The sequence below is a fragment of the Saccoglossus kowalevskii genome, chromosome 4 (genome assembly GCF_978046115.1).
Source record: "Saccoglossus kowalevskii chromosome 4, keSacKowa6.1, whole genome shotgun sequence".
In the NCBI taxonomy this organism is placed as follows: domain Eukaryota; kingdom Metazoa; phylum Hemichordata; class Enteropneusta; family Harrimaniidae; genus Saccoglossus; species Saccoglossus kowalevskii.
Window position 1 is genome coordinate 12736179 of NC_140644.1, and position 13264 is coordinate 12749442.

Below are 13264 nucleotides of genomic sequence, written 5' to 3' on the forward strand. Positions count from 1 at the left end.
GCTCTACTGCACCATGTATTTTCATGGGTTCTATCCCGGAGTCTTTGCTGTTTCGGCTATAGTGAAGTTATTGAATTATTTCAATGTAAGACTGCATTTTCAAGTGCTGTTTCTGCTGACTACAAGCTTATTAATAATCAGCAGAAGACAATAGGCTTATAGCGAGCTGCGTTTTCTGAAAGACTAAAAAAAACACACATTTATGAATAAAATTAGCTTGTTTTTGCAGCTGGTTGTTCGCACTTATATTGTTCTGTATTTGTTTAATTACTTATTTCACAGGCTACCATATATTTCATTCAAAACTGCCGTGAATTTTGTTTTGCCGTCAAATAATAAAGTTTTGCCGTCAAATAATACAGTTTTGCCGTGAAATAATATTGTTTTGCCGTGAAGTAATAGAGTTTTGCCGTGAAATAATAGAGTTTTGCCGTGAAATAATATTGTTTTGCCGTGAAATAATATTGTTTTGCCGTGAAGTAATAGTATTTTGCCGAGAAATAATATATTTTTGTCTTGAAATAATAGAGTTTTGCCGTGAAATAATAGAGTTTTGCCGTCAAATTGTGGAGTTTTGCCGTGAAGTAATAAAGTTTTGCCGTGCAGTAATATTGTTTTGCCGTGAAGTAATAAAGTTTTGCCGTGAAGTAATAAAGTTTCGCCGTGAAGTAATAGTGTTTTGCCGTGAAGTAATATTATTTCGCCGTGAAATAATAGAGTTTTGTCGTGAAATAATTATATGTTGTAACTTGTGGGCCACCGTACGATTCCCCATTGTCTAATATACTGAAAACCGTGTACGAGTTGACTGTTTTAATTCCATTTCACAATCAAGATGGTATTTTACTATGAACAATTTCTATCTATATGCACTGAACGTATTGTAAATGTTGATGAATTCATTGTTTTTTCTCACTATCTAAAGTGCATTCTTATTTGGGCATTTTACTAAATATTAGATTTTATTTGACCTCAAAACTCTATTATTTGACGGCAAAACTCTATTTCTTCACGGCAAAACTCTATTATTTCACGGCGAAACTCTATTTCTTCACGGCAAAACTCCACAATTTGACGGCAAAACTCTATTTCTACACGGCAAAACTCTATTATTTGACGGCAAAACTATTTATTCACGGCAAAACGCTATTATTTGACGGCAAAACTCTATTTCTTAAACGGCAAAACTCCACAATTTGACGGCAAAACTCTATTATTTCACGGTAAAACTCTATTATTTCACGGCAAAACTTTATTATTTCACGGCGAAACAATATTACTTCACTGCAAAACTTTATTATTTGACGGCAAAAGTATATTATTTCTCGGTAAAACACTATTACTTCACGGCAAAACACTATTATTTCACGGCAAAACTCAATTTCTTCATGGCAAAACTCAACAATTTGACGGCAAAAGTCTATTATTTGACGGCAAAACGTTATTATTTGACGGCAAAACATCATTACTTCACGGCAAAACTCTATTTCTTCACGGCAAAACTTTATTATTTGACGGCAAAAATATATTACTTCATGGCAAAACTTTATTATTTCTCGGCAGAACTACACAATTTGACGGCAAAACTTTATTATTTGACGGCAAAACAATATTACTTCACGGCAAAACTCTATTTCTTCACGGCAAAACTCTATTATTTGACGGCAAAACTCTATATCTTCACGGCCAAACTCTATTATTTGACGGCCAAACTCCACAATTTGACGGCAAAACTCTATTATTTGACGGCAAAACTATTATTTGACGGCAACACATCATTAATTCACGGCAAAACTCTATTTCTTCACGGCAAAACTTTATTATTTGACGGCAAAAATATATTACTTCACGGCAAAACTCTATTTCTTCACGGCAAAACTCCAGAATTTGACGGCAAAACTCTATTATTTGTCGGCAAAACTCTATTATTTGACGGCAAAAGTTTATTATTTGACGGCAAAACTCTATTTCTTCACGGCAAAACTCCACAATTTGACGGCAAAACTCCACAATTTGACGGCAAAACTCTATTATTTGACGGCAAAACTTCATTACTTCACGGCAAAACTCCACAATTTGATGGCAAAACTCTATTATTTGTCGGCAAACTCTATTATTTGACGGCAAAACTCTATTACTTCACGGCAAAACTCTATTACTTCACGGCAAAACTCTATTATTTGACGGCAAAACTCTATTTCTTCACGGCAAAACTCTATTATTTGACGGCAAAACTCCATTACTTCACGGCAAAACTGTAATTCTTCACGGCAAAACTCTATTATTTCACGGCAAAACTCTTTATTTGACGGCCAAACTTTATTGTTTGACGGCAAAACAATATTACTTCACGGCAAAACTCTATTTCTTCACGGCAAAACTCCACAATTTCACGGCAAAACTTTATTATTTGACGGCAAAACTATATTATTTCATGGCAAAACACGATTACTTTACGGCAAAACGCCAAAATTAGATGGAAAAAATGTAATTAGTTGCAGCAAAGCTCTGTTACTGCGCAACAAAACTCTGTCACTTGTCGCGACAAAACACTCCGCGTCACGGCAAAACTCTCTATCTCCCACGGCGGACGTTGCCATGTTCTCCCATAATTCCCACTTCTTGAAGTCATTTTTCGACACTGTTTAGTAACTGTGATCACCACCGCTGTCTGCTGCAAATTCGTATAATTAGCAATGCCGCGTTTCGTGTTAATATCCAACTCATCTGGGACGATAGATGGGGTTATTTTATTGATTACAGTGAAGAGTCAGTTGGCTGGAGCATGTGGTTTGCGCTACAGAGTGGCGCAGCATGCTTCTCACAACAGAAACCACAGGGAGCCCAGGAACTTTATAATCAATGTCTGTACGTAGTCTCTATGAGCGGGGGTGTGTATATAGGCTGGTAACTAGAGTGTAAGGAATAGACAGGGATGAAGGCTCCAGCGAGCCCATAATTTTTGAACTCGGAAAAAAAGAATGAAAAATAAAATCTATAAAACACTGGTTACCGTGTCATGAACTCGCGGTGGTTCGTAACAAGTCTTGTGATTGTTTTTTGACAAATTCTGAATAGGCTACGCCTCCAACTGTGCCGAGCATTCCGTTGTCCGTTAGAATATTCGTAAATGTAGTCTATTTGTGTTGTTTTCTTGATTTATTCTGATTTCTTGATTTATTCCTTCGCTTATATAGACTATGTGCAGTTGATTATTTAGTTCCTGTGCTTCCTGTTGATTCTGTTGTCAGAAGCATGCTGCAGCGCAAACCACGTCCTCCAGCAAACTGACCCGTCATTGTACTGAATAAAATGCTCCCATTTTTCTCAGTCGGTACTTCGATAGCGTTCCCAGATGTGCTATGTATAAAAAGCCATTGCTCGAAAAGGTTAGCTATTTTTACAGCAAGTCTCAGAAGTATCGGGGTAGCCAAATTACCAACTCGCTGGCGTCGTCTTGTGATCACGCCCACTCACTGGCGAATCTATATAATAGTAGAAGAAAAGACAACGTGGTCGGAAACTGAGCAATAAGCGGCCATTTAAAAAGCTAGAGATTGAGCGAAATGAGTACTATTACACGTTTATAGCTTTATTTTCGTTTGTGCAAGCGGACAATTTTGGACGTCTAATTTTCATAAATAAATTGCAGGAGCTGCCATTTTGCCACATAAAGCACAATCCATAAATGTTATAGGAAACAAATATTTCACACAGTGGGAAAAAAATTACATCAAATTCATCATGGAAATATAGTACAAAACTAAGAGAACGAACATAATATTTTGTTTATTTGTGTGTGTGTGTGTAAAGTGTTCTACTATCATATTTTGAATTATCACGTTATCATAACAGCCATTCACAAATTTGAGAAGAGAAACTGAATACTGCGAAATGTATGATGCAGTGGAACAGACCCTTTTCCGTTCACTGCGAGAATCACGCGTTATGCGTGAAATTGAACGTAAAAACAGGACAAACAAAGGTCATAGCGTCGTAGTGGCGACAAACATCGCGTGGGATCCGACAAACTTATTATTGAACTTTCAGAACTACATCGACCCTGCATTGAGCTTGTGCTTGCTGAGCCAGTGATGACTAGCCCGGCAACATTTTGATCAGGTCAGCAAGATTCAAGTCCTGTGACGTTTGTGGTGGTGGTTCACATAATTTTGAAGTGGCCACTGAGTGACGGGAGGAACCTGGGGTCATTGATGTTTGTTCGTGTGTATCAGGTGATGTGACAGTATATTGCAGGGCTATTACCATGCTTAATTATGTGCTGCACACATTTGATAATGATCAATTTCGATGAAGTAAGGGTATTCAAACGCAATATTGGCCTGTCAACAATCGGCCTTTCGATGTGTGCTACAAAGTAAGGAAATTCGAATTCAAAATTAAATCGTTCGATTTTTGCGGCACACGTTCGCCGCGCGGATTGGTAATGATCAGGAGTATTGCACATTGGTATTGGTGGTAGCTGATAATGAGTAGAACCACTTATGCTGGTTACTGCTGGTACTAACCTACTTGCTAGTACATGAAGACTGATCTGGTCGGTAAGATAAGATAATGTTGATGCAGATGTTGCATGTCACATGTTGAGAGTCAGAATTAAGTTCGTTGCAGGTGTTGAAGGAAATATTTGTGAGGCGAAGAAGAAGTGCAATACCTCATTAATTGTGCTACATGACACTAATGGATGATGGTCATGATGGGATGGAGCCCAGTGACAAAACAACAATCTCTGTGTTGAGATGCCACAGACAATATTCACATGTTGGTGAGAATCAGCAATGCCACTGATGTACCAGTGATAGGTGCACAGTCACTGTTGAGGCGAGTACTGTTGTACATATAGAACATTTGGGAGGATATACAAGTTTCCAAGACAATAGTGTAAGATAAGTCAGTGAAAGAGATACACAGTTAGATGGGTGCAAAGTCAAGTTTGACATGACCGAGGTAAGGTAAGGTTGATGATGAATTGATGAATGTTTTGGTGCATTGAAGGGTAGATAAAAGGTACACAAGAGATGATATTGGTCATAACAAATTATTGAATGTCACCTGATACATGAGAACATGGGACCATGTGAAAGTGTTGGGAGTAAATAGTATGATTATGCGTCAGCATAGTCTGCGTTAATGCTCGGCAACGACGCCTCAGTTTTAATCCCTAACACATGACTTACGCAACACACGCCAGTCGTAATCCCCCTGCACATGACATCAACGTGTGCCCCTATTCATAGGCACACGACCTTCCATCTTGTGCACGCCTCGCCCGTGCTATTTCCATTCACACGCATATTGTAAGCTCATACTCTCGTGACGGTCATTTGCCTAATCCTACTTGCCATGCATCGTCAAGCTTTCCTGTATCCCGCTTCGCCTTAGCATAGTCATTCTACGTTCAGCAAGCGACCTGAACCCGTCTCCAAGCTACAGTATTACTCCGGTTCTTTTTACGCACTCCTGTCTGTATTCCAGTCCGAACATTCTCTGTATTCGACAGTTCCTTAGATCTTTCTCAAAACCACCGTCATCCAACATGGGAAAGGCCAAGTCAACCAGAAAGTCCACTCGCGCTACTCGAAGACCAGCCCGTCTTGTCGATTCCTCAATGATGTCACCAACACAACCAAGATCAAGTCCAAGTCGTCCATCCAACAAGAAAAGTTTGAACTCGTCAAGTGATCTTCCAAGTAATATCGATGACCTCATTCAAGCTCGAATCTCAACGGCGCTCGCATCGTTGCAACCGGTATACATCACTCGGTCCAATACTGCAAACGGTTTGAAAGATCACAGCGGCACAGCAACCACCAACTACCGTGATGTCCCAAACTCGCCATCGAAATGTTTGTCTCCAGTTACGGTGATTGATTTAGCTACCGAACCACAACAGCCCACCGCTTCTCACACAAGGCATAATCCGACATCGCTACTATCACGTCAACAAACGGCAGCAAACAAACATGGCTGTCCCCATATATCAACAACCAGCCGTTCAGCTTACCAGATCAACCGGACAACCAGCCGGATCACCAGCCGCTATCCCACCAGCAAATCTTCATATGCAGTATGTAGACTCATCAATGCTTTCAGCCATTTCTCAGGGTAAGTTCATCGAACTTAGTGATTTACATCCTGACACTCTCAGGCCTTCAACTACCCAGACTTTGAAAACAAACATCAGCTTCGACCCAGACAACCACGGAATTGCATCATTCACAACCCAGGTGAAGTGAAAAAACATTGACAGCTATGCATCATGGTCCCAGTGCTTTTCAGTTTTCCACGCCTACAGAGCTTTCTACTTCCCATCCGAATGTATCCACCTTTCAAATTACTACCGTTTCATCGCATCAAAAGCAGAAATCTATCAACCCGATGCTTGGCTTGCCTACGATAAATCATTCCGGATGAATGCAGCACGATATCCAACAACCAACTGGAGTATCCCCGATCCTCAGCTAGACTTTGTTCATTTTCAACAACACCCTCACCTCATCATACCAACATGTTTTTCCTGTGGCAAGAAAGGACATAGAAAATCGGAGTGCACAATAAACCAGCAAATTGATACAAACCCATACTACTGGAGCAACCCCAAGCCACGATCATCATCTGGTACCCGCACATCAACTGGAAACTCCAGTCAGATCTGTCGGAAATTCAACAATGGTACATGCAGCAGTCCCTGCCAAGCTGGACGTATTCACAAGTGCCTCATATGCTCCGCTTCCGACCATTGTTCGTCAAGTCATGGCAGTAGTGGAGCCAACTCAGCAAAGCAGCCCTTTCATCTGCAGCCCTTTCGAGGAAATAATCATGGCAACTAACGCAACCCACACCATATTTCCGGCAACACCACTCAAGCTGCATGCCTTCGCATCATCCCTACATGACCACCCAGACAAAGAATTCACAGCTTCACTACTACGCAACATCTCAGAAGGTGCAAATCTTGGCTTTAAAGGACACCAGCATTGTAGAACTACACCTAACGCAAAATCAGCTCTCGCAGACCCTGACGCCATCACTAAATCTATTCTGAAGGAGGTCAAGCTCGGACACACCATCGGGCCATTCACCTCACCACCGCTGCCAAATTTTGTCGTCAACTCGCTTAGTCTTCGTCCAAAAAAGACTCGTGGTCATCGTCTGATCCTAGACCTATCTCAACCCACATCCGACAGCGTCAACCACCACATAAATAAAGAAGACTATACACTACGTTACTCCTGCGTTGACGATGCCATTGCACTAATTCAGAAATGCGGTCAAAGTTCACTACTAGCAAAAATCAATATCCAACATGCCTTTCGGCTCTGTCCCGTGAGGAAAGATGACTGGAATCTCCTCGGTTTCAAGTGGCTTGGATTTTACTTCTTCGACAGAGTCCTCCCGTTCGGCCTCAGATCAGCTCCGTACCTTTTCAACCAGCTAGCCGAAGCAATTCACTGAATCATCACTCAACGAGCAAACACACAGAACCTCATTCACTACCTGGATGACTATTTAGCCGTTGCCCCCCCCAACTCACACGCATGCCTACACATCATGAACACCATGCTATCTGTGTGCAAAGAACTAGGCGTTCCTATCGCCAAGGAAAAGGTGGAAGGCCCCTCATCTACGCTCACATTTCTCGGGATCGAACTAGACACTGTCAAGATGGTCATCAGACTACCAGACGACAAATTGAACGACCTACTACAAGTACTCCCCACTTGGCTCCATAAAACCTCTAGCACGAAACGAGAGCTCTTGTCACTGATTGGCACGTTGAGCTTTGCTTGTAAGTGTGTGCCTGCCGGATGTATTTTCCTCCGCCGCATGATCAACCTCAGCACATCTGTCACCAATATCAACAGCATCGTTGCATTGACTGAAAACTTCAGACTTGATGTTCAGTGGTGGTGCAACTTCCTACCATCCTGGAATGGTTCCGCATCATTCTTAGAGTCCAACTGGTCACCTGCTCCGAAGCTCGAACTCTTCACAGACGCATCAGGTTCTATTGGTTGCGGCAGATTCTACATTGGCCATTGGTTTACCATACCATGGCCAGCATATTTTCCAACATCCATTGAATGGAAGGAAATGTATCCTATTCTCATCGCTTGTTCAATTTGGGGGCATTCCTGGCACGGTCAACGCATACTGTTCCACTGTGACAATGAAGCCGTTGTTAACATCTGGAAGAAAGGATCAACACGATGTTCAAATATCATGCGCCTTGTCCGGACAATCTTTTTCGTTGCTGCAAAAAGGAACTTTCATGTTATGATCACCCATATTAATGGCGTCAATAACTCTATTGCCGATTCACTTTCTCGTTCACAGATGCAATGCTGCAAGCAACTGGTTCCAACAGCCGACTACGCCGCTACTCCAATTCCACCCGATCTACTCCCAGAGCGCATCATATCTCAGAACTACCAGTCGCACACCGAAGTACACAAGCCCAAGCAGCACAAGCACATTTGTACATGCAATGCAGCATCGCAGACTCAACCCGTCGAACATACCAAGTCGGCCAAAACCGCTACCACAACTTCTGTGACCTATACTGGCTACCAGCATACCCAGTCACACCACAAACAACCATACTATTCGCCACCTACCTAGCTCAGACTGGCATAACGTACAAAACCATTAAGGTCTACCTGGCGGCCATTATCCATCTACACACTGACTCAGGTCAACCAGACAACATCTCGGACAACATACAGTTACAACGTACACTACTTGGCATCAAAAGGTCATTAGGGGACACCAAGAAACCACGACTCCCTATCACTATGAACATTCTAAGACGCCTGAAAGAATCACTCCGAACGCACCCGTTCATCCACATAAATGACAAACTCATGCTATGGTCAGCATTTACGGTTGCCTTCTTTGGATTCCTACGAGTCAGCGAATTTACTGCAACGTCGCCCCAGCATTTCGACAAAACCCGTACTTTACTGATCGAAGACATAACATGTGCAATCGAGCTACACGTCCAGTTACGAGCCTCCAAAACAGATCCATTTCGTCATGGCTGCATCATCAAAATTGCGCCTACATTCACCTCAGTCTGTGCCGTTCGTGCGTTCACCAAGTATCAAGCATCTGTGCCCCATCACCCCAAACGCCTGCCTTCCAGTTCCACTCAGGGAGTTGGCTTACACGTCAAAGCCTAACTACCCACTTGCGTGACCTGTTGACTAGATCTGGGATCCAAAATCCACGCCTGTACACAACCCACAGCTTTAGACGAGGGGCAGCGACAACCGCAGCAGAAGCGAACATGCCAGATTGGTTAATCAAGACTCTAGGAAGATGGCGAAGCGACGCATACCAAGTGTATATCGACACACCTTCGTCAACGCTACAAGCCGTGCCTCGAATTCTCTGCGGACATTCATCTTAGGCGCCTCCTCCTACTACCTGTGGATTCTCAACCTCACGTGACTCTCACACTGGCATCTCGTTTGCCACATCCATGTACTTGCGTTATGCCATGGTGCTACCTTCGACCATCCAACTTTGTACTCGCTCATTATTACCTCGTTACATTTATTTACATGAACTATATTTCGCTTTAGACATTTACCTTGACATGTTCGTATCATCTATTTCACTTTCAGTCGTGTCGACCACCTCTTGCATTTTATATATCACGAACAACATCACAGTTATGTACTTTAATGCCACAACATATATTTATACCGATTTCTCGGCTTGCTTGTCGCTGCACCATTCCCGGCCATCTCATAATTTGGGGGTTGTCATCGCAGTGCATGCGGGCACCACTCGATTAACATGCTGCCATTCTTCATGAATAGAGTCAAACATGCGACTCTGTGCACGGAAATGGTATCCGCAATATGCGTTGACTGGCCTCGATCACGTACCACGCTAATCTCTCCGTGATGTGAATCAAATCTGCGACTCGCATCACGGAACAGGTTTCGGCGATGACGCTTGACCGTGGCTCACACTCCTTCTGCTCTCAGCCAAGACTTGGTCTCTAGTGTCGTTTCTTAGCATTAATGTGGAGGCTGTTGCAGGCTATGTTGGGAGGCCCCATAAGCCCACTCAACAGGAGAGAAATGGTTAGACTGGTGTTTAGGGAATGGAATTGTTAAAATGGGGATGTAATGTTATATTTGTCATCACCATGGGGACGGTGCTTATGAAAAACTGTGAAGACTATGGCAGCGACATTGTTGGAAGACTTTCTGCTTCACTATGGTTTCCCAGCCTAACTTAACCTGAACCAAGGGTGTATGTGTAAGATTTTGCATACCACTACTCACCACACCCCGCTCCTTACCACCCACAGTGCGATAAATACAAGTAAACCTTGATTGACAGGTTGGGGACATTGAGTGAGGGCCAGAAAGTTGTCAGGAAGAATATAGTGCATGAGTATAATTGCACTAGAGGTAAAACCACAGGTTATTCCCCTTACCTCATGATGTATGGGAGGCAACTGCACTTACCTCTGGATATATACCTTGGCCTGACAGTTAACTTAATGTATTGTATATATACTGTCAGTGTATGAAGAAAGCACAAGATTTCCAATCTTTGAAAGAAGGATTCTTATGTTGTAGTCCACCGCATGAGCCCTGATGTGTCAATCTATGAATTTAGAAGGGAAAATAGAGATGGAGCTACTAGCTACTATTATTATTGTTGTGTAGCACATTGCCTATGAGTAACCCTGATATACTGACGAGGAAGGGGACAAGGAAAACTCAGTTACAGCTACATATGAGAACCAGAGCCAGGTACACCCTGAGCAACTCGGAGTGAGAGTGTGAACAGGGGATTTGTGTATTGGATTGGAAATCCAAAACTACATTGCCCCTGCATTTAGCTTGTGCTTGCTGGGCCAGTGATGACTAGCCCAGCAACATTTGGATCAGGTCATCAGGAGACAAATCCTGTGAGGTTTGTTGTGGTGGTTCACACAATTTTGAGGAAATGAATTGCGGACATATGGAGGAAATAGTATAGTAGGCACAACTAGATTCAAGAGTGGTTCAGGAGTGGTATACTGTAATGGTTCCATCATTTTATCTTCTTTAATTTATTGTTTATTTACACACATTTTAGCATGTAATTTCACAATCTTGTAATCCATGGCGTACTATGTATATACGTGTTGGAGAGAAACAACGAACCTGTGTTCTTTCTCTCTCTTTTTTTGATTGTGTCAGATGTGCAGTCGATCACAATTTTTGCTATGAAAACAGGCCTGTCTCTTGTTTTCTTGTCTGCTCCTTTTGGTTATTTTTTTTTGATTACTCACTTGAGAAGCTTTATGCGTCGAGTCGTTCATCTATTCAGTACATCAAAGTCAAATAAGTCGTATCCCTGAATAAATGCGCATGTAGACTGGGGGAACTGCCAGCGTATACACACACAAATATATAGTTCAAATCTACCAACAGTTCCAAAAAGTACCAATGCGTCTAACTTCAGTTATCGAGTACTTCATCAGTATAACATTCACACCATAAGGCAGACGAACCAATTGTACATCAAGCAATTTAAGTTTTCCGATTCGGGGTCCACCTAATACTTACACTATTCTATATAATTTCATTTTCAGTCACCAACTATGCTCTGAATTATTTATTCATATTTATAATTCAAACATACAATTTACCAAACTAAAGTCCTACTGATTTAAAGGGCGGTGATCGTCGCGCCGCGCCCTGTTCGATATGGGACTCACAGCGACGTATACAAAGCGTGTAAAATACATTGTTTGAAATTCCAACACGCCTGCGCGACGACCACCGCGCTTTAAATGACCTACATCAAACCCTCAATCTACTCCTGTAACTCAGCGGTTCTTTTTTACTTTAAAACATCATCCACTTTCTTGACTCATGTCTTTAGCGACTTTTGAGTTCCTCTCTTGGTATTTCGTCCCCTGCCATGTAGTTTTGTATGTATGTCTAGTGTGAGGAATCTTATTTGCATAATATTTGCATAATTTTAGTTACCGGTTACATTGACTATATGCCGTATTGTTGTAATTACAACACACAACATTTATTGTGGAGGTTTCAATCGGCAGACACATTACAATATGTTGACATCAGTTGGTTGCTAGGTGACTATGCAGAATCTACTTACTGAAGCAATCAACCGATGAAACAAATTTCTTTCGTTCTTTGTAAAAGGCAGTGGTCGTAAATCACGTGGTAGTCATATGGTGTGGTTGACTTTTCAGAGGTCAGAACCTCAGAGACTCAGAGGTTGAGTATCAAGGGATAATATATAATATAAATATTATTGAATAACATTTTCTTTTAATTTTTAAATATTTAAGACATCATAATCCAGGTCTTGATGATCTACTGACATCAAAAATAAAAGTGAAAAACAATAAAATGTGGGTAAAATGTATTTTTGTATATGAACGATCGTAGCGGGCGTAATTGGTAAATGTACTAGGCTCACGTAAAGTAGTTCTTGCATTGTGCAGCGATTTTGTGTATTAGTTACTTGCTGCATACATTTCAGCTGGATGTCAGTTCATGTGTGATTTTTAAAAGGCTGACATCTCTCGCCACTGCATCGTGACACTTTTGAGTCTTCGAAACGTCGACCGATACTCACAATTACTTCCCGGTAAATCAATGCACGCGTTGTGAGTCTTTTTGCTGTTTGAGCAGAAGACGTTCCCACAAGACCCACACACACGTTCATTCAAGAGATGCACAAGTTTGCTCGTCAATATTCTTTTACCACATGCTTTTGCCATATTGCCCTTTATATTATATTTATTTGTATTTTAGTTTGAATATGTCAATATTTTGGTTTTTCTTGACTGATTAACGGCAAGAAAAACAAAAAATCTACATAATAAAACTTAAATACAAATAAATATAATATGAAGGGTCATTAAAAAAATAATGATAATAATAATAATAATAATAATAATAATAATAATAATAATAATAATAATAATAATAATAATAATAATAATAATAATAATAATAATAATAATAATAATAATAATAATAAAAACTGGAACCTCATACCTACATCGGATTTCAATCAGATTGATATTACCCCATCCCTGCATATATAATTGTCAATCCCATTCATATTGTGCATTTTGTCAAGAATGACCCGTGAGATTCAACCTGCATTGTGTTAAATGCACATTGTAATTTAATTTGTTGAATCTTAGAGACTGGATCTTTACGGTTTTCTTAATATATAGAATGTGATA

The 13264-nt window shown here is 41.1% G+C and overlaps 1 protein-coding gene across 1 annotated transcript; it reads left to right on the forward strand.

Moving 5' to 3' along the window:
- The first annotated feature begins 7581 nt into the window (after positions 1 to 7581).
- Positions 7582 to 8643, forward strand: LOC146746628 (uncharacterized). Its single transcript, XM_085498249.1, has one exon. It carries the CDS (start codon positions 7582 to 7584, stop codon positions 8641 to 8643), a length of 1062 nt encoding a protein of 353 aa, XP_085354375.1.
- The last annotated feature ends 4621 nt before the right edge of the window (positions 8644 to 13264 follow it).

Bases quoted from the DNA above. Each gene is read 5' to 3' on its own strand.
- LOC146746628 (XM_085498249.1), top strand. From the start codon at position 7,582: ATGCTATCTGTGTGCAAAGAACTAGGCGTTCCTATCGCCAAGGAAAAG.